The 21,840-nt window shown below is 38.2% G+C and overlaps 1 protein-coding gene across 4 annotated transcripts in view; it reads left to right on the forward strand.

The window, feature by feature from the left end:
* Nucleotides 1-19,834, forward strand: part of TRAPPC6B (trafficking protein particle complex subunit 6B) — a 31,068-nt gene extending 11,234 nt beyond the window's left edge. The window contains exons 5-7 of one of the 4 annotated variants that reach the window (XM_004453827.5): nucleotides 5,591-5,684; nucleotides 6,417-6,492; nucleotides 9,177-12,088. In XM_004453827.5, coding sequence (XP_004453884.1) covers nucleotides 5,591-5,684; nucleotides 6,417-6,448 — 126 coding nt within the window. In that variant the 3' untranslated portion in view covers nucleotides 6,449-6,492; nucleotides 9,177-12,088. Of the gene's footprint in view, nucleotides 1-5,590; nucleotides 5,685-6,416; nucleotides 12,089-17,988 lie in introns of those variants that run through there. The other 3 variants (XM_071213956.1, XM_058293537.2, XM_071213957.1) reach the window with 3 other exon arrangements.
* Nucleotides 19,835-21,840: the final 2,006 nt, after the last annotated feature.

Genomic DNA, 21,840 nt, shown 5'->3' on the forward strand with positions numbered 1-21,840 from the left:
TTCCATTACCATAGATTTCCCTTCACCTCAAACAGAAACCTTACACCTTTTATGCATTAATTTCCAATTCCTTCTCTCCCCACCTCACCCCTGGCAACTTGTACTCTTAATTTCTGTCTCTGTGAACTTGCATATTCTCCAGTATTTTCTTTGTAACATGGGCTTAAATGTTTTTAGAGATTTATTTTTTTATTTATTTCTCTCCCTCCCCCACCCCTGGTTGTCTGTTCTCTTGTGTCCATTCTCTGTGTGTTCTTCTGTGTCTGCTTGCATTCTTGTCAGTGGCATTGAGAATCTGTCTCTTTTTGTTGCATCATCTTGCCGCATCAGCTCTCCGTGTGTGCAGCACCACTCCTGGGCAGGCCACACTTTTTTTGCATGGGGTGGCTCTCTTTGCAGGGCACACTCCTTGCACATGGGGTTCCTCTATGCAGGGGACACCCCTGTGTGGCATGGCACTCTTTGCATACATCAACACTGCATGTGGACCAGCTCACCAAACAGGTCAGGGGGCCCTGGGTTTGAACCCTGGACCTCCTATATGGTAGACAGATGTGCTGTTGGTTGAGCCAAATCTACTTCCCCATGGGGCTTACATTTAACATCCTAAATTGAAAACAGAATCATTTTCTTTGATACCAATGTAACTTCAATAATACACATAAAATGTTTCCATACTCTTCTGTCCCTCCACTTTTGTGTAGTTCTTGTCACAGATTACATGTTTATACATTATGAGTCCAGAACATTGATTTATCATGACATTTTATGCATTTGCCTTTTAGATCCTGTGGGAAGAAGTGGAGTTACAAACCAAAAATACATACTACTGACATTTATTTTTACCCATGTCATTACCCTCTAATCTTTATTTCTTCATGCGTCTTTGACATATTGTCTATTGTCCTTTCCTTTTAATCTCCAGAACTCTTTTCAGCACCTCTTGTAGGCCAGTGTTGTAGTGACAAAATCCCTCAGCATTGTTATCTGAGAATGTCTTCATCTTTTCCTTATTTTGAAAGACAGTTTTGCCAGATACAGGATTCTTGGATGGCAATTTTTGGCTTTTAGCACTTTAAATATGTAATCCCACTGCCTTCTTGCCTCTGTGGTTTCCAATGAGATATTGGCATTTAATTTTCTTGAGGCTCCCTTGTATGTGAAATGTTGCTTTTCTGTTGGGGCTTTCAGAATTCTCTATCTTTGGCATTTGACAGTTTGATTATAATATGCCAGGGCATGGATCTATTTGTTGAGCGTCTTTGGTGTGTGTATTTTTTGTCTTTTGTTAAATTTGGGAAGTTTTCAGCCATTATTTCCTTGAGTATTCTCTCTGCCCCTTTCTTTTCCTTCTGGAGCTCTTACAATGCATATATTGGTACACATGATAGTGTCCCACAGGTTCCTTAGACTCTGTTCACTTTTCTTCATTGTTCTTTTTGCTCCTTAGATTGAATGGTTTAAATTGTTTTATATTCAGGTTTATTGATTCTTTGTTCTGCTAGCTCCAGTCTGTTGTTGAACCCCAAGAAGGAATTTACAATTTCTGTTACTGTGGTCTGCAGCTCTGCTTCATTCATTTTCATAATTTCCATTTCTATTAATATTCTCTTTGTATTCATCTCTTATTTTCCTGATTTCCTTTAGTCCTTTGTCTATGTTTTCCTTTAGCTCTTTGAGCATATTTAGGACATTTCTGAAAAGTTTTTGACTGGTATGTCCCAGGTCTGGTCCTCTTCATTGATGGTTTTTCGATGCTTTAATCTTCTCCTGTGCCTGGGCCATTGTTTCCTGTTTCTTTGTATATTTTAAACATTTTGTTGAAACCTGGGCATTTTGATATTTTGATATGTTATTGCTGAAATTTAGGCTCTGAGGTATCTGTTCCTTAAGCTTGTATCCAGCTAGTGTTTTTTTTTTTTCAGATTTATTTTTTATTTATTTCTCTCCCATCCCCCCCAGTTGTTTGCTCTCTGTGTCCATTCGCTGTGTATTCTGTGTCCGCTTGTATTCTTGTCAGCAGCACCCAGAATCTGTGCCTCTTTTTGTTGCGTCATCTTGCTGCGTCAGCTCTCTGTGTATGCGGTGCCATTCCTGGGCAAACTGCACGTTTTTCACACGGGGTGGCTCTCCTTACAGGGCAAACTCCTTGCGCATGGGGCTCCCCTATGCAGGGGACACCCCTGCGTAGCATGGCACTCCTTGCATGCATCAGCACTGTGCATGGGCCAGCTTATCACACAGGTCAGGAGGCCCTGGGTTTGAACCTTGGACCTCCCATGTGGTAAAGCGGACGCCTTATCTGTTGGGCCAAATCTGCCTCCTCAGCTACTGTTATGACACAGCCTTCCTTGAATGTCTAGAGTTAACCAAAAAGCCAAACAAAAAGAAGGAAAAGAAGTTTTCTTTAAACATTAGGAGGTAACAAAAAAAGAAAAAAGAAAGGAAAAAAGAAAACACCATTCCCAGTCTACAGATTGACCTGTGCTAGTCTTCCCATTTAGGGCTTATCCGTATAATAGTTTGTCTGAGAATAGCTCCAGGCCAGAGCACAGGGAAATCCCTGATGCTTTTTAAGCATGGCTGTGTGGCCCTAGGAATTCCCTATTTTACATGGTTGAAATGTTCCTCTTCCCTAGGAAAAAGTTTTCCTGATGGTGCTAGCCACTACGCTATTATATGTCCTACAGCCCCATAATATACTTTTGTTGTTTGTTTGTTTTTTGTTTTTTTCCCCATAATATACTTTTGAATTAAAAGTAGCTTTTAAAGTTCTTTCTTATTAAACAGTTTTCTATGAAGTAGGATGCAGATGTTCATATTAAATTAACATAGTAAATTGTATTTAAGTGTAAGATTACTAATTAAAGAAACACTAATAAAAGACACACTACCACTGAATGCCAATGAACTGTAACTTTGTGGTAGAATCTTGATTATAAGTGTAGATAGATACGTCAGAAAATATACTCAAACCTATAAAATTGGTATTAGCACTTGTATTCGTCAGACAAAAAGGGTGCTGATGCAAAATACCAGAAATTGGTTGGTTTTTATAACAGGTGTTTATTTGGGGTAGGAAGTTATAGATACCAGGCCATAAAGCATAAGTTTCTTCCCTCACCAGTCTATTTTCACGTGTTGGAGCAGGTTGGCTGCCGACGTCTGCAAGGGTTCAGGCTTCCTGGATTCCTCCCTTCCAGGGTCTTGCTTCTCTCTGGGTTCAAGGTTCCTTTCTTCCTTGGGCTTGTTTCACTTTCCTCTGTTTGTTTACTTCCCAGGGCGTTAGCTTAAGACTTCAGTATCAAACTCCAACATCAAAACTCCAACATTAAGAACCCTCGCATCAAAAGCTCCAACTCTGTCCTTTGCCATGCCCTTGGTGGGTGGGGACTCAGTGCCCTAATGACGTGGCCCAATCAAAGCCCTAACCATAACTCAATCATCCTCAGTAATAGACTAGATTATAAACATAATCCAATATCTATTTTTGGAATTCATAACTATATCAAACTGCTACAGCACTGTAAATTTATTCACCTTAGTTTTATTTAGGATCTCCTGTAGTAGATTAAAATAAAAAAAAATAGTAATTAACATTTGTTTCTAAGGATACTTGTTTTGTATTAGGTATATCTGTGTTTCTGGGTTTTGTGCTATTATTTTTTTTTATCTTATGTAGATATTAAAAACTAACAGGCAGGTATATTAAAGAAAGCTGACAACTTACAGATTTGTGACTGTGAGTTAGTTACATCACCCTTCTGGACATCAGTTTCTTCATTAATGTAATGGGTACAATAATATTTATTTTACAGGATTGTTTTCGGTTTTAAATATATATCAAGTACTTCACATGGTGCTTTGCACATAGAATATATGGACTAAATGGTTCTTAATACAGGCTCTAAGATGTCTTTGAGCTAATAAAATAGAGATGATATTTTCTTTTCACAGTTTAATTTCAGTGATCCAGAATTGCTTATTTTCTATATTTTTGGGCTGGCTAGGGCTCTAATTCTACAGGAGAAATTTTCTGTGATATATATATATTTTTTTTTTTTTCTTCTTCTTTTACTAATTTATCTCATTTTAATCTTTCTGGGGCTCACCTAACTTTTTGGGGTCTTAATGTCTTTAGCAATGAAAAGTAGAAGTTGGCCCAGATAGAGAAATAGATAATTTTTAACTATTTGGTGGTTATGGATATCTTTGAGAATTTGATAAAAACTCTGGACCCTCTCTCCGCATAAATATGCACATATAATTGATTCTGATTTTTAGGGTGTTCATAGATTCCCATGTTAACTTTTGGTATAGACAATCTCTAAAGTTCCTTCCATTTCAAAAATTCATGGCTCTATATCTATTAATATCTAATTATGTATATTAATTATAAAATAGCAATAGTAATTTATATTATTCATAGGAATATGGCATTGTTGAATATCATTCAATACAAAATGTGGATAATCAGAAAATCCTTGGATTATTCATTTTTCATTCTCCATTTCTGTCCTGGTTTTCTTTGCAGTAGCTCCCTCCCATTCCTCTTCTTTGTTTCTATATGATAGGGTTTCTCAATCTCAGTACTTTTGACATTTTGAACTGGATTATTCCTTGTTGGGGTTAATGGTATCTTGTGCGTTGTACTATGTTTAGTAGCATCTCAGGCTTCTATCCACATACTGCCAGTCGTGTTCTCCAGTGGTGTCAACCAAAAATGTCCCCAGATATGGTCAAATATCCCCTGGGGCGCTTGCCCCAATTAAGAACCACTAGTATGTGAAATCTATCTTCAATTTTACTCTTGTTTCTGATTTCTTGTCTTTTTTCCCATCTCCATTTCTGGCCTATTAGCTCTATTCTTAAAAAATAAAATGATCTATATATATCTTAGAAGTTGTAAGTATATTTTTTTCAAGAAGTCTAATTTCTTGTATGCAGATAACAGAAACCAACTCTGATTTTTTTCACTAATGTTAGTTAGCTTACAGAATTGATAGGAAAGCTGAGTAGCCAGGCTCAGAAAATATGCAGGAACCACTCAAAAGATGGACAAATACTGTGGGAGGTCAAACAGCTAGAAATAGAGCCAAAATCACTCTATAGGGAGAGTCTGGTTAGAGTTCTGCAGGCAACACTGACAGTTGGTGGACACAGCCACCTTTGCTGCCTCCAGAACTGATTCTAACCAGTTTTCTGTTTGTGTCATTCACTCCAGATTTAGAATTCTGTGCTGGATCATCCAGCAGGGTGAGGTTAAGTCATGTGTGCATGATTTAGTTGCAAGGAGCTGAGAAAGAGATTATTTGTTCCACCTCATCACTGATCATGGCTTTTATAGTGAGAAGCTTGGTTTGGGCTTTACTTCCCACCTATCTTGAGAGTCCCCTAAAAGTAGGAAAGACATTTGGATTTTGAGTAATCAGAGTGAATGTCCTGTAGATGTCACCAAAAATCTAACAGTCGGAGTTTTCAGTAATATGAACAGTTCTTTTCAGAACGACCTAACTAAATGTCATGTTTATCAATAGCCTTACTATTTTAGTAAATCCTTAATATTTCTTACCATTTTTCCCCCTTTCAGTATTTAGCATTTACATGTGGCTTAATCAGAGGTGGTTTATCAAACTTGGGGATAAAAAGTATTGTAACAGCTGAAGTGTCTTCAATGCCTGCATGTAAGTTGAATTTACATTTATTAGAAATGTATTTAATTTTTTTCAGGTCTCTCTCTCTGATTTTTAAAATAATTTAGAGGAAATTCATTAATAAAATGCCAAAAACATTTTGTTTACTTTTATCAGTTTTAACTTAGAGTAGTAATATATAGCATAACTATATTCATATTCAATGCATTTTTAAATCAAAATGGAACATAATTTAAGAAAATCTGCTAAAGGTCCAAATTTAGAATTTAACTTAAGGGCTGATTCCTATTTTAAAGAAAAATTTCTGCAGTGTTCTTTTTAAGTTAGCAAATTTCCCTATAGCATTAAAAATGTTTTATATTTAAACAACTTTCTAATATGTATTATGGTGAAACTAGGTAAGGCCAACTCAGTCTTTCATCACTAAATATTTTCCCAAAGGTCTTTTTACCAGAGCTACCAATCAAAAATAAAATTAACTTGAAATGAACTGTATTTCCTTTTTATTCAAGAGTAATCAGCAATGAAATACCCAATGGTAGGAATCACAAAGAGAAACAAAGGCATTATTTTCACAATTTCGATAATCATCCCATAAAAATGTAGTTGACTTTATTGGATATTGCCAAGACTGTGAAAAATTGTTTGACATAGCAAGTTTCTGCATTGAAATTCCTTCCTAAAAGGAAGAGAAAATTGATGTTTAGATTTGTTTCCCCTAAACCAATATCAAAGAATGAATTTTCATATTTTCTCTTTTAGGCAAATTTCAGGTGATGATACAGAAGCTGTAGAACATACTGAAATTCAAGACTTCAAAAGTGTAAAGAGATAAATTGTTCGTGTATAAAGTATTTCAAGTGGCAGTAATTTATTACATTGTTGGAAGTTTGTATTAGTTTAAGCTATTTGCTACATTATGTGATGAAAGGTGTACTTTTAAGCAGGAGTAAGGTTGTTTTTTATCAGCTTGGCACAGACCAAGTAAAGCAGATAATGGGACATTCTACTTTCACATATACTTTACTGATATTATTTAGCATAAAAACCCAGTTTCCAATAATCAGTCACCAAGACATAGGACCTTAATTTTAAACTTTTTATTTACTTAGAGTGATATATATTTACTTAACCACAGATGGAGAAGCAAAACTCAGGGTTTGTTGAATACCATAAAGAGAAGTAGGGATCAATCAGAATCATTTGTGTAAGAATTAACAAAATGGTGAAGTATCAACTTGTTTTAGTTACTCAAAAAAAGCCAACAGTACACACAAAACCTAATTTTTATTATGTTGCTTAAATTTTGTTTCTATTAAGAGAATTTTTATACCTGTATAAGGATTTCATATATATATTACATATATATATTATTACATAAATATCTGACTGGCTATTTTTGTTTGTTTTTAGGAGGTACCAGGGATTGAACCTGGGACCTCGTACATGCAAATCAGGTGCTCAACAACTGAGCTACACCTTCCCTATTTGACTGGCTAAATTGCTTAAAACTTCATTTACTTTAGTAGAATTCAATCCTTGAAAGTGCTCCATTAATGTAATAAAGTGAAATATATATTTATTTGTTTAAATGTGAATTCAGCAACTCTATGGCCAAAGAACATTAGATATTTGAGGGATTTTTTTATGCTTCTCACTCCTTATTACAGCCTTGACTTTCAACTTTTCTCTCCATGCATAGAAGTACTGGTGAAATTTCTGCCATGTTTACATGCATTCCCTTATTTACTCTTCCCCAAGGGAAGAAGCGTGGATATTTGGATTAGTCAAACTAATATTCACTGGATCGGATCTTCTTGGTGGTTTGGGGTCAGTGCTCATTAGTACGTCTCTCTTACCTTCTCTTTCACTTCCAGGATCTAGCTGTGCTAACTGTGTAGGGAACAAGGCTAGGGCTTTTCTGTATTTCTTAGGGAAGGAGACCTGTCCACCTCCCCTCTGCTCTCTCTTCTGTTAAAAGACATTCAAAGACAGTTTAGCCAGGTCAAGAAACCTAGATCTGCTTAATCCTTAGTGCTGGAGGGCACTGGAGGCAAACTTACTCTTTTTTGATGTTTGCCTTATTCTTATATCTTCTGGTGCTCTTGTGTCTGATTCAGATTTGCCTTAAATTGTATTCCAATGCCAATCCCATTTCTGACATTTGAAGGTAAAATAAAGAAGGGGAATTAAAAACGGACCTTATATAACTTAAATGATCTGAGCTAAGCAGATATTTCAATTCCAGCTTTTGTTAGAACTCTGCATATTGGAGTATCTGCACTTTGATTATTTAAACTGTACTTTATTTCTCTTTTATTACCCTTGTGCATATATTTGACAGGGAACTCTGCGGAAGGCCAACCAAGATGTTTTCACTGGGTTCTTTGCCAAAGATAGCAGATTAAGAAGGGTAACTCTTTGTGATAAAAATGGGCAAAAATTATATAAAAGAAACATGAGGGAGCAGTTGTGGCTCAAGCAGCTGAGTGCCTCCTTCTCACATCGGAGGTTCCAGGTTTGAGTCTTGATGCCTCCTAAAAAACAAACAACAAGCAAAACAAATGAAAAAACCAACTCCAGGAGCCCATGTGGCTTAGTGGTTGAGCACTAGCTTCCCACATACGAGATCCAGGGTTCAATCCCCAGCCCCTCGTACCTCATAAAAAAAATATATAAAAAAAACAAAAAAACATAAAATAAAAACTAAAAATTCGCTTTAGTTACATAAAAGAAAACTCAAGTAAGTGTAGAGGCATACCATTTTCCTTTCATAGAAATGTTCAGTACTATAAAGATGTCAGTTTAATTCAGATGAATTTATTAAAGTAATTCTAATTCTCAAATTATTTAGAAGGAAATATTTTTTTCAGACTTTGAAAAAAAATCCAGGAAAGACCCTACCAATTATAAATATAAAGCTCAGTGATTAATAAGGGTCATAATAACCCTGGAATTGCTAATGATACATGAGTAGATAAAAATGGAACAAAATACCCCAGTGCCTCCTAAAGCAAACACACAAACAAACAAAAAGCAGACAGATGGGAAAGCTAATGTGGCTCAGTGGTTGAGCACCGGATTCCCACACACAAGGTCCTGGAGTCAATCTGCGACCCTGGTACCTCAAAAAAAAAAAAGAACAAAATAGAGAACTTCAAAATAAAACAAGTGTAGCATATAGGAATTTTGCGTATGAGAGAAGGTGGTACTTTAGTGGGTTAGACACTCTTAGTTGCCTAGGCATTAGCCATTTCCTCCTGCCTTCTTTGCTGACAGAACTCATTTTTTTTGTTTTGGTGTTAACCCTCTATGGCCTTGTGCTGCAGAATAGGGCTCTTCTTTAGTTCCAGAGAGGGTGACTGTTGATTAGTCTCTAAGCCAATCATGGTAATTAGTTTATCTATGACCATTTAATGAAAGCCTGGCTAATGACACAAATGGGAAGGACTTTTGGGAAATTTTTGTTGTTCTTTAAAAAATGGATACAAGATAGGGTTTTGCCCCCTTTCTGTTTCTCAGTGAAGATGTGTGATGATGGATGTTTGGAGCAGCAGCCATCTAATGACCACAAAAGGATAAGAATGAAGATGAACACCATTACACTGAGGATAGCAGGATGTACAGACAGAAAGCACCCAGATTGGGCTGCTGAATGTAACAAGCCTGGAACTGTTTACCTTTGGACTTTTTATTATGTGATAGTAAATCCCTTATATTGTTGAATCCATTTTTGTGTGTTTTGTTACTTGTAGCCAAAAATAAATCTTAGTACAAACAAGGGGAAGATAGGTTATTCAAGAAATAGTAGAGGACAATTGTATATCTTTTTTTCTGGTGGGGAAGACAAACTTAAGCAAAGGTTTAAGTATAAAACAATGAAACTATAGAGTGCTAAAGAAAATATGAGATTACTTTTATGATCTTGTGGAAAAGACATTTCCAAAACAAAAATGGAGAAAAGAATAAAAAATCTAATGTAAATATGAAAAATGTTTGCATGGCAGAAAACACCATGAGAATATTAAAATAAGGAAAAATATTTATAGTATATAACATGAAAATAAAATCATGGCTTTACTGCACTTTATACTTATAAATTTAAAATGTACATATTCTTTTTTTTTTTAATATTTATTTTATTTATTTATTCCCTTCCCCTACCCCCCTGTTGTTTGCATTTGTTATCTACTCTCTGTGTCTGTTTGTCGTGTGCTGTGTCTCTTCCTACTTCTTTTTCAGGAGGCATCAGGAACTAAACCCAGGACGTCCCATGTGGGGGAGGGAATTGCCCAATCTCTTGAGCCACATCCGCTTCCTGATTTTTGTGTGTCTTTTGTTTCCTTGTTGTGTCATCTCGTTGTGTCATCTTGTGTCAGCTCGCTGTCTTGGTCATCTTCTTTAGGAGGTGCCAGGAACCAAACCTGGGACTTCCCATGTGGTAGGCAGACACCCAACTGCTTGAGCCACATCCACTTCCCTAAAATGTGCATATTCTTCAATTCAGGGTTCCTAAAGAAATGAGTATATCAACTTGTATGTATAAAGGTTTTTACTATTTTTAACGGTTAAATGTTCATTGGTGGGACTTGGTTAAATTATGTACAAGGAAATACTCTGCAGCTGTTAAAAAAAGGTGTAGTTCTTTATGTATTTACATTAAAAATGTTAATTGGCATATTAAGAGAAAAGTTTGTTACAGAATACTGAACATGCAGTAAATATGCTTTATGAATATAAACACACAATTATGAGTGTATCAAAAGATTGGAAAGTTTCAGTAAATTGTATAGGAGTCCTTTGGGATTTTGACTTTTTACTGTTACTTGGTTTTTTTTTTTATAATCAACATCTATTTAGGGAGAGAAAAACATAAACCAATAAATTTTAAAGTACGTTTTTTGGAGTCCTAGGGTTCCACAGGGTAACATAAGCTGGTAATGGTGGGAGCAGTTGTACAGCCATGAAATGAGGAATTCAATAGAGACCACCTAGAGGAAGCCCTGGGTTGGGGACAAGGGGATTAAGAGAGGTGCCAATTGGAAAGAGAGGTTCCTACACTAAGCCCAGCTCCACACAGAAGAGTTTGTTTGCTACATAGAAACCAAGCCAGTGCTACAGATCATCTGTCACTATCCAAGTGGGTATCCCAAAATGGTTGAGCTGAGGGACAATTTAAGCCATTCTCTTCTCTTTCAGAAAGAGGAATCTGTGGGTCACCTATAGATGTCTCAGCAGAAGGAATATGCCACACTCTTTCATAGATGTATGGAGTTTCATCCAAACTGCCCCATTTGGACAATAACCTCTTTGAAGCAGGAGTCTGTTGGGAGGGATGTTAAAGGGGAAAACCATCAGGACCCATGCTGGAACTGGACAGGGGTCAAAACTCACCCCCTCATGGCAGTGTAGGGTTTCTTTTATAATGTTTTAAATTTTGGTGAGTACATTTTATTTTTTTTGTTGTCTGTGCTTAAATCCAAGATCATGAATATTTACCCCCATGTTTTCTTCTAAGACCTTCATATAACTTTAGCTCTTAAATATAGGTCTTTGATTTTTGAGATTTTTTTTAAAATCAGCTCCCCAGTTGGCTCCCTTGTCTGTTTGTGTGTTTGTTTTTGCTGGTTGTCTGCTCATTTTGCTTTTTTTGCTTGTTGTCTGCTTATTGGGTGTTTTCTTTAGGAGGCACTGGAAGCCAAATTCAAGACCTCCTGAATGTGGGAGGTAGGCATATAACTGCTTCAGCTGCATCTATTTGCCCTGACTTAATTTTTGTATATGGTGTGAGGAAGGGTTGAAAATCATTCTTTTACATGTAGTATTTAGTTTTTCCAAGCACAATTTGTTAAGGAGACTATTCTTTCCCCATTGGTACCCTTGTCAAAATCAATTCACCATATATGTGAGGGTTTATTTCTGGGCTTTCTTATTTCAGTGGTCTCTAAGTCTATCCTTGTGCCAATGCATCACTGTTTTGATGACTGTAGTCCGTGTTAAGTTTTAAATCTAGAGATATGAATCCCCTAACTTTGATCTTTTTCAAGATAGTTTTGGTTGTTTGAGGTCCCTTGAAGTTCTGAATGAATTTTAGTATGTTTTTCTATTCCTGCAAACAAACATTACTGGCATTTTGATAGGGATTGCATTTATATATATATTACCTTGGGTAATATTGTCGTCTATTGTCAACTTAAAACTATTAAGCCATACAATCTATGAACATGGGATGTTTTTCCATTTATTAAGGTCATCTTTAATTTCTTTTAGTAATGTTTATAGTTCTCAGTGTACAAGTCTTTTGCTTCCTTGGTTAAATTTATTCCCAAATATTTTATTCTTTTTTTATGTATTGTTAATGGTATTGTCTTAATTTCTTTTGTGGATTGTTCACTGCTAGAGAGTAGAAATAAAACTGATTTTTTAAAACTTCATTTTATACATTTAATAATTGAAAATATAAACAAAAACAAAAGAAAATATAGTTGAGTAAAAACATTTCTCATTTAAGTGTACTGAATACATACAAAAATTTTTTTAATCATACAGTATGTTACACAATATATTTGGTTCATAGTAACGCAGTCATACAGTATTTGTCCTTTTGTGTCTGGCTTACTTTGCGCAATATAATGTCCTCCAAGTTCATCCATGCTGTCATGTTTTACAACTTCATTTCTTAACAGTTGCATAATATTCCATCATGTGAAAAGACCACAGTTTGTTTTTCTGTTCATCTGCTGATGGACATCTGGGTTGTTTCCAACTTTTGGCAATTGTGAATAATGTCGCTGTGAGCATCTGTGTGCAGGGGTCTGTTCCTGTCACTGCTCTCAGTTCTTCTGGTATATACCCAGTAGTGGTATTGCAGGGTCATGTGGCAAGTCTATATTGAACTTCTTTAGGAACTACCAAGAAGTCCTCCACAGTGGCTCTGCTATTCTGCATTCCCACCAACATGAATAAGTGTTTCTCTCTCTCCACATCCTCTCCAACACTTGTAGTTCTTTCTTTTTAACAGGGGCCATTCTGATAGGTGTGAAATGATATCTCATTGTAGTTTTGATTTGCATTTCCCTAATCATTAGTGAAGTTGAGCATTCAATTTTTTTTTTTTTTCCATTTGTATTTCTTCTTTGGACAAATGTCTATTCAAGTCTTTTGCCCATTTTTTTTTAAAGATTCGTTTATTTATTTCTCTCCCCTCCCCCCCCACCCCGGTTGTCTGTTCTTTGTGTCTGTTTTGCTGCGTCGTCTTTGTCTGCTTCTGTTGTTGTCAGCAGCATAGGAATCTGTTTCTTTTTGTTTCGTCATCTTGTGTCAGCTCTCTGTGTGTGTGGGGCCATTCCTGGGCAAGCTGCACTTTCTTTCGCGCTGGGCAGCTCTCCTTACAGGGCACACTCCTTGTGCGTGGGGGTCCCCTACGTGGGGGACACCCCTGCGTGGCACGGCACTCGTTGCGCACATCAGCACTGTGCGTGGGCCAGCTCCACACGGGTCAAGGAGCCCTGGGGTTTGAACCGCGGACCTCCCATGTGGTAGATGGATGCCCTAACCACTGGGCCAAGTCCGCCGCCCCCATTTTTTTTTTTTTAAGATTTTATTTATTCCCCCCACCTCCCTTCCCCTTGTTGTCTGCTCTCTCCATCCATTCGCTGTGTGTTCTTCTGTGTCTGCTTGTATACTCATTAGGCAGCTCTGGGAACCAATCCTGGGACCTTCTGGAGTAGGAAAGAGGCGATTACTCTCTTGCGCCACCTTAAGTCCCTGTTCTGCTACATCTTTTTTTCTGTCTTCTGTGTCTCTTGTTGCATGATCTTGCTGTGCCAGCTTTCTGCGTAGGCTGGCACTACTGCACAAGGTGGCTTTCCCATGCTGGGCTGTGTTCCCACACATGGTGGCATTTCCTGTGTGGGGCGACATTCCCGCATGGGCTGGCACTCTGCGTGGGCCAGCTCGCTGCATGGGCCAGCTTGCCCTTACTAGGAGGCCCTGGGCATCGGACCCTGGACTTCCTATATGGTAGATGGGAGCCCAATTGGTTGAGCCACATCCATCTCCCTGCCATTTTTTCAATTGGGTCATTTGTCTTTTTATTGTTGAGTTGTAACATTTCTTTATATATCCTGGATATTAAACCCTTATCTGACATGTGGTTTCCAAATATACTCCCATTAAGTGAGATCCCAAAGTCCTGGGAGGTACAAAAGTGTTTAATTTTGAGGAGATCCTATTTATTTTTTCTTCTGTTGCATGCGCTTTGGGTGTAAGGTCCAAGAAACCTCTTGAAGATGTTTCCATATATTTTTGTCTAGTAGTTTAATGGTCCTGGCTTTTATATTGAGGTCTTTGCTCCATTTTGAGTTGATTCTTGTATAGGGAGTGAGATAGGGGTCCTCTTTCATTCTCTTGGTTATAGATATCCAGTTGTCCCAGCATCATTTGTTGAAAAGACTGTTTTGGTCCATTAACATTGACTTGGTAGGTTTGCCAAATCTCAGTTGACTGTAGAGTTGAGGGTTCATTTCTGGGTTCTCAGTTCTGTTCAATTGATTGATATGTCTATCTTTATGCCAATACCACGCTGTTTTGACAACTGTAGCTTTGTAATATGTTTCAAGGTCAGGCAGTGAAATTCCTCCATCATTCTTATTTTTAAGAGCACTTTCCCTTCCAAATGAATTTGGTGATTGCCTTTTCTAATTCTGTAAAGTAAGCTTGACATCTTCACAATATTTATTCTTTCAATCCATGAACATGGAATGTCTTTCCATTTGTTTAGGTTTTTAAAATTTCTTTTAGCATTGTTTTGCAGTGTTCTGCATATAGGTCCTGTATATCTTTGGTTAACCTAATTCCTAGGTATTTGAGTCTTTTTGTTGCTATTGAAAAATGGAATTTTCCGATTTCCTCCTCAGATTGTTCAGTACTAGTGTACAAAAACATTACTGATTTTTGTGTGTTGATCTTGTATCCTGCCACGTTGCTCAACTCAATTATTAGCTCAAGTAGCTTTGTTTTGGATACTTCAGGATTTTCTTTTTTTAAAGATTTATTTATTTATTTCTCTTCCCTCCCCCCCCCACCCCCCACCCCCCACACCGGTTGTCTGTTTTCTGTGTCTCTTTGCTGCATCTTGTTTCTTTGTCCGCTTCTGTTGTTGTCAGTGGCATGGGAATCTGTGTCTCTTTTTGTTGCATCATCGTATTGTGTCAGCTCCCTGTGTGGGTGGTGCCATTCTTAGGCAGGCTGCACTTTCTTTCGCGCTGGGCGGCTCTCCTTATGGGGCGCACTCCTTGCACGTGGGGCTCCCCTACGTGGGGGACACCTCTGCGTGGCAGGGCACTCCTTGAGCACATCAGCACTGCACATAGGCCAGCTCCACACAGGTCAAGGAGGCCCTGGGTTTGAACCGCAGACCTCCCATGTGATAGACGGACGCCCTAACCACTGGGCCAAGTCTGTTTCCCTTCAGGATTTTCTCAGTACAGGATCATGTCATCATAATTGATTTTTGTGTGTTGATTTTGTATCCTGCAACTTTGTTGAATTTATCAGCTTTAACAGTTTTTGGGGGAATTCTTTAGGGTTTTCTATGTGTAAGTTCATGTTATCTGTGAACAGAGATAATTTTATTTCTTCCTTGCCAATTATGATGGTTTTTATATCTTTTTCTGGCTGAATTGCTTGGCTAGAATTTCCAGTATTACATGAAGTAGCAAAAGCTGCTATCTTTGTCTTTCTTAATCTTGGGAAGAACTTTGTCTTTCACCATTGAGTATAATACTGTTGGCTGTTTTTTTTAATTAAAGATTTATTTTATTTATATATTCCCCCCTTGTTTGTGCTGCTGTCTGCTCTGTGTCCATTTGTGAGCTTTGTCTGCTTGTCTTCTCTTGTTTAAAATGTTAAAAAAAGATCTATTTATTTCCCCGCTTCCTCTCCCTCTCCCCCTGCCCTGCTGTTTTTGCTGTCTATATCCATTTGCTGTGTGATCTTCTGTATCTGTTTCTTTTTTTGGTCTTCTCTTCTCATTTCTCCTCCTCTAGAATTCACTGGGATTTGATCCTGGGGACCTCTGATGTGGAGAGAGGTTCCCTATTAGCCTTGCCACCTCAGTTCTGGTTTCTGCTGCTCTTCACCTTGACTCTCCCTTTTGTTTCTCTTTTGTTGCATCTTCAGCTTGCTGCATAACTCACTTGCGTGGCCACTGTTGCTACGTGGGCACTCAGCTCACCACGCAGGCCTGGCTTGCCGTGCAGGCATGCTTTCTCTTCTACCTTTTCACAAGGAGGCCCCAGAGATCAAACTTGGGTCCTCCCATATGGTGGCAGAAGCCCTATCACTTGAGCCACATCCTCTTCCCTTGTCTTCTCTTTAGGAAGCACTGGGAACTGAACCTGTGAGCTCCTGTGTGGCAGAGAGGTACTCATTTGCTTGAGGCACCTCAGATCCTTGGTTTGTTGTCTCTCTCATTGTCTTTCCTCATTGTTGCATCTTGTTGTGTCACCTCACTTCACCTGCCTGTCACACTAGCTTGCTGTCTTGCTTGTCTTCTCTAGGAGGCACTGGAAGTGAACTGGGGACCTCCTGATTATAGGCAGGAGCCCAATCGATTGAGCCACATCTGTTTCTCATGTGGACTTTTTATATATGGCCTTTATCAGGTTGAGAAAGTTCCCTTCTATTTCTAGTTTACTTAAAATTTTTTTTTTTTAATAATGAAAGGGCATTGGGTTTTGTAAGATGCTCTATCTTCATCTTTTGAGATGACCATGTAGTTTTTTTCCCTCCTTCTATTAACATGGTTTACTGCATTGGTTGACTTTAGGGTATGTGGGAACCACCCTTGCATTCCAGGGATAAATCTCAGTTGGTTATGGTGTGTAATCCTTTTACAATGCTGCTGAATTTGATTTGCTAGTATTCTGTTGATGAATTTTGCATGTATATTCTTAAGGGATATTAACCTGTAGTTTTTCTTTTTTTTATAGTGTCTTTGACTGGCTTTGGTATCAGGGTAAAGCTGGCTTCATATGCATTTGGAAGTGTTTCCTCTTTTTTTTTTTAAGAATCTGAGTGGGATTGGTGGTAATTCATTTTTTTTTTTAAAGATTTATTTATTTCTCTCCCCCCCCACCCCCACCCCGGTTGTCTGTTCTTTGTGTCTATTTGCTGTGTCGTCTTCCTTGTCCACTTCTGTTGTTGTCAGCAGCATGGGAATCTCTTTCTTTTTGTCGCATCATCTTGTTGTGTCAGCTCTGCGTGTGCGGCGCCATTCCTGGGCAGGCTGCACCTTCTTTTGCGCCGGGCAGCTGTCTTTATGGGGCGCAGTTCTTGCGCGTAGGGCTCCGCTATGCGGGGGACACCACTGCATGGCATGGCACTCATTGCGTACATCAGCACTGTGCATGGGCGAGCTCCGCATGGGTCAAGGAGGCCTGGGGTTTGAACCGTGGAACTCCCATGTGGTAGATGGACACCCTAACCACTGGGTCAAGTCTGCTTCCCTGGTAATTCTTTTTTAAATGATTGATAGCATTCAACATAGGAAACAACTGGTCCTAGGCTTTTTTGTTTTTCCAAGGTTTTGATTACTGATTCATTCTCTTTACTTGCCATTGGTCTATTCAGATTTTCTATTTGTTCTTGAGTCAGTTTTGGAAGTAAAGTATCTTGTCTGGATGTTCTATTTGCGGCTGGGGCGGCTTGCACTCTGATGCTGACGGGGGGGTTTGGAGGGGTTAGACTAGACTGCAGTGGCGTTTGATGCTACGGCAGACAGCATTAGAGGGGCTCTCAGGAGTGGAGGACGCACGGCAAGGGGAGGAAGAAAGCCGCGGAGACTAGGTCTGTGCGCAAGTCTGGTTTATTGCGGAAGGGGACACAGCTTTATAGGGTTAGGGACTGCGTGGAGGGATTTGATAGGTGCGGGCGGGTACTGCTTCCTGATAGGTGATTGTAAGCGGTTGCTAGGCAGAGGGCTGGCTGAGAGGTTTGGAATAGGGGAGGGGAAAGGGGGAGTGAGAGCTGGCCGGATGTTGGGCTAGGCGGGAGATAGAAAGGGGGAGGGCAGCGCCGGCCAGCCGCTAGCAGCAAAGGCCTAGTTAGGCGTAGTCACCTTATCTAGGCCCAGTGGGCAGAGGCGGTATCACCTCTTGCTGCACTGTTTGCTACTGTGGCAAGCTGGGCACCCTTCCTCCCACACTATTGTTACATCTTTAGGCTTCCAGTGACCTGACAAAGATTTCCTTAAATGTTGGTCCAAAAAGGGAGAAACTTGAAGGAAAAAACCCCCAAAATATAGTCTCTTTAATCTTTAACTCTTTGATAGATGCTGTTGGGGGAAGCTGCTGTAACCGGAGAGTGAAAACCAAGGGAAGTATCTGCTTCCATCCCTTAGGGGATTCCTGGTCCAACCAAAATGCACAACTCCCAACTTTTGGAGGACATTCTCCATTACCTGTCCTTCCAGATCAAGGGATGCTATCCTCACAGCCAAAGCAGGGCTGAGGAATGGAAGGATCATTGGTTTGTGTAGGCTTTGCATTTATCAGTGCCATCTCCTTTCCTAAAGCTTTTCCCTGGTTTAGTGTAAATGTCATGTTCCAGAATTGCAAAATAGTTGATTCCACTCTTCTAGCTCTAGAGATGGAAAGACCAGCTCCTAGAGCTCTTCATTTTGTTTTATGTCAGTGTTGGATTTTTTTAACCTTCTGTGCCAAAAAGTGTTTCTTTACTTTTTCTGGCAGTCTGTTGATGCTTATAGACTCCTTAGAATAATGTTTTTAATGCATAAACATGTATACATGAGGTTACAAAGGAAACTGCGCTGGAAAAAGTCAAAATATTAAAAATACAAATTTGTTTTAAATATATATGCTTTGTAATACATTAAAGACAATGAATTTAAAAAGTTAAAATTTACTTTTAAACAGTGTAAAGGCTGCTGTATTTGCTTATTAAGAACATTAAACTGTGGAGTGGTCTTAGACTCACTTCCTTCCATGTATTGAATGCTGGAAAGTAATGCAAACATCTGGTTCATCAGTGAGGAAACACAACTGCATTGTCCAGTGTTGGCTTCTAGGCCTGTAGTTAGTTTGCCAGCCACATCTCACCAAAGCTATAGATAGGAAGTCTGCAATCACACATGATCTTCAGGTAGGTTTAATAAGTACCATAAATTTGAAAGCAGAGTTGAGTATTTTGAGATATCCACAGCTATAATTTGATATGGAAGTATTTGTGACTTCTGATGCTAACAAAGGTATGGTTGGTGACCTATATTCATAACTGAAGGAAATAATAGGATGGAGAAAATAGATATGTTTTTTCCCATTCTGGTTTATGGACCTCATGTTAAACATCTATTTTAAGGAATAATATATGCTAGGATAGATGTGGAAATAAAGGTAATCCATGTAATAGTATAGTGCCACTGTACATATAAAAGGAAATACAGAATAAAACTATCACAGAATATTCTGGTTTGCAATTCTTTTGCAGTTAGAAAGTAGCTTAGATTTCAGTGTCCTTTTGCATGACTTTACCTTAATTAATAGTAACCAAGGGTCTAAAATGAAGAAATCAAAAATATATTTTCAAGAGCAGATTTGTATTTCACGAGTAGAAATCCATACCATATGAATGACAAACTGAAGATTGCATTTAAAAACTGTTTATTCAGTCGTTTGCACTGACTATGCTTATTAATAAACCCAGTCCCTCCAGTGACACCTATTTAAGGGGTTTTAAGAATGGAGATTGCTTGCCAGAACCCAGTATCTTGCAGTAACCAGGGAAAGCAAAATCCTAGAGCCAGTTACCTGGGGAATTACTCCCAGTTCCCACTACACTGTAACTGTAGGACAGAACTAGCTTCAGAAGTTGGTTAAGTATCAACTTTTTGCATATATAGGGACTGGTACAAATTTTGGATACATCATAATTCAGAAAGATACTGGGTAGAATCTACTAAAGTTTTCCAAAATGCTCTTTGAAAAATGAAACCTGTGATCAAATATACTTTGGAAATGTTGTATACTATATGCATCTTCTTTTGAAGATTCTTAATGCACATTATGGCATTGTACAGGTCCTGTAAAATCATACTCACCTTTATTTTGTTTGACCTAGTATTTGATTGGTTTTTTCAATAAACACTAATCATACATAAACCAGTGTTCTTGGGTGCAAACTTTGGGAAACTTTTTTAAAAAGAAATTTGGTGGGAATCTGGTAACATGTATAGCAAAATATAATCTCAGTATGGACAAAGGTTAATTTGCTCTTTTGCAGTAATTTTTAAAAGCTTTCTATCTTTGTGTTCTTGGTTGGTAATTTTAGTTTAATCTGATCAATTCATCCTCTAATCAGTTTATTCTGTTAAGAGACATTATTTTCACAGATGAAATAACCTATTTTTTAAAATTATAGAAACTAATATAATTTTAATAAAAGGCACAGTATCTTCCCAATTCAAGGAATACATATGTGAAAATAATAGATGCAATGTAATTTATTGTCATACATAGCTTCTACTGACTTGATGAACTATCATTTTGTAGGTATTTGATTTTTTAATAACTATCTTTAAATCCTGTACTTAAAATGTATAATTAACATTTATAACTTCATTTTCCCCTTAAAATCAAAGATACTTTTCATTTTAAAAGGCTAGATAAACCTAAGGCTACATTTGTAGTTTATATACTATTACAAAAGTAGTTTAAAATGTCTTCTATTTGTCTCTATACTCCTTAAATTATCTTTATGGTAGGTTGTCATTAAAAATAATGGGTTTTTAACTGTTAGAGATGTCTTAGTGTACTAGTAAATAGAACATTAAAATAATCTGATACTTCTGTAAAAACTCTTTGTTATCTAGACTTCTGAAATTTTATTCTTCTGTGAGTGGTATACACATAAGTACATGCTGAGTTACTAGCTATGGAGTAAATGTAAACATAATAATTGCCATTTATACTTGTATTAAATGAGTGACATCCCCCAGCCCCCAAAATTAAATCAGCAGAAAATGTGAGGCTATAATATAGCTAGTTGTATTTAGTGTAGGCTGGTAATCTAGACCCTCTATGGTGTTTATTGCTGGCAGCCTACCTGGTATCCTTTCACTTTCTTTCTGGCAGAACCCAACTTTTGTTATGAGTGGCAATGTACACAGATAAAACACTACATTTTGCAGCCTTCTTATAATTAGGGCTAGCCATTTTGTCGTAACTCTGACAAATGAGATACAAGTTGAGAGCTTCTTATAAAACTGTGTTCCCTGACACAGGCAATATGAAGGAGTGTTGTCTTTCTTTTTTTTTCCTCCCTGGAATGCAGATGTAAGGCAAGGGAAAAAGCAACCATATCATGACTAGGTAGGAAGATGAAAGCTACACACCAAGAATGATGTGAGAAATCTAGCTGCAGCCGCAGGACATTGAAGACATGATGGAGCTGCTGCACCAGCTCTAAACTTTTTTTTTCCCAAAGATTAATTTTATTTCTCTCCCCTTCTCCCTGCCCCCCCCCCCCAAATCATCTGCTCTCTGTTTCCATTCACTGTGTGTTCTTCCCCATCTGCTTGCATTATCAGGCGGCACTGGGAAACTGTGTCTATTTTTTGTTGCATCATTGCGCTGCGTCAGCTCTCCATGTGTGTGGCACCACTCCTGGGTGGGTGGCACTTTTTTCACACGAGGTGACTCTCCTTGCCGGGCGCACTCCTTGTGCATGCGGGGGCACCCCTGTGTAGCACGGCACTCCTTGTGTGTGGCAGCACTGCACGTGGGCCAGCTCACCGCATAGGTCAGGAGGCCCTTGGGATTGAACCCTGGACCCTCCATATGGTAGATGGACACTCTATCAGTTGAGCCACGTCTGCTTCCCTCTAAAGTTCTTTATACAGATTTACTACACAAGAAACAAAACAAATTTCTAATTTCTTTAACCTTAGTTTGAGTTTTCAAAAGAATCCTAAATGATAAGAGTTTTGTAATTAGTAATCCTATTCTTGAGAATTTCTGAAACTAAGAAAAAGTTTGAAAAAGGAGAAAGTCGTATGATGATATGCATGGTAGCATTTTTTCGTCTATTAGATTAACACTGAAAACAAATTAGAGATCTGAAATTAGGGCAATTTTAAAGTAAATTATAGTTAAAAACCAACTTAGAC

Source organism: Dasypus novemcinctus, chromosome 3 (genome assembly GCF_030445035.2).
Source record: "Dasypus novemcinctus isolate mDasNov1 chromosome 3, mDasNov1.1.hap2, whole genome shotgun sequence".
Taxonomy (NCBI): domain Eukaryota; kingdom Metazoa; phylum Chordata; class Mammalia; order Cingulata; family Dasypodidae; genus Dasypus; species Dasypus novemcinctus.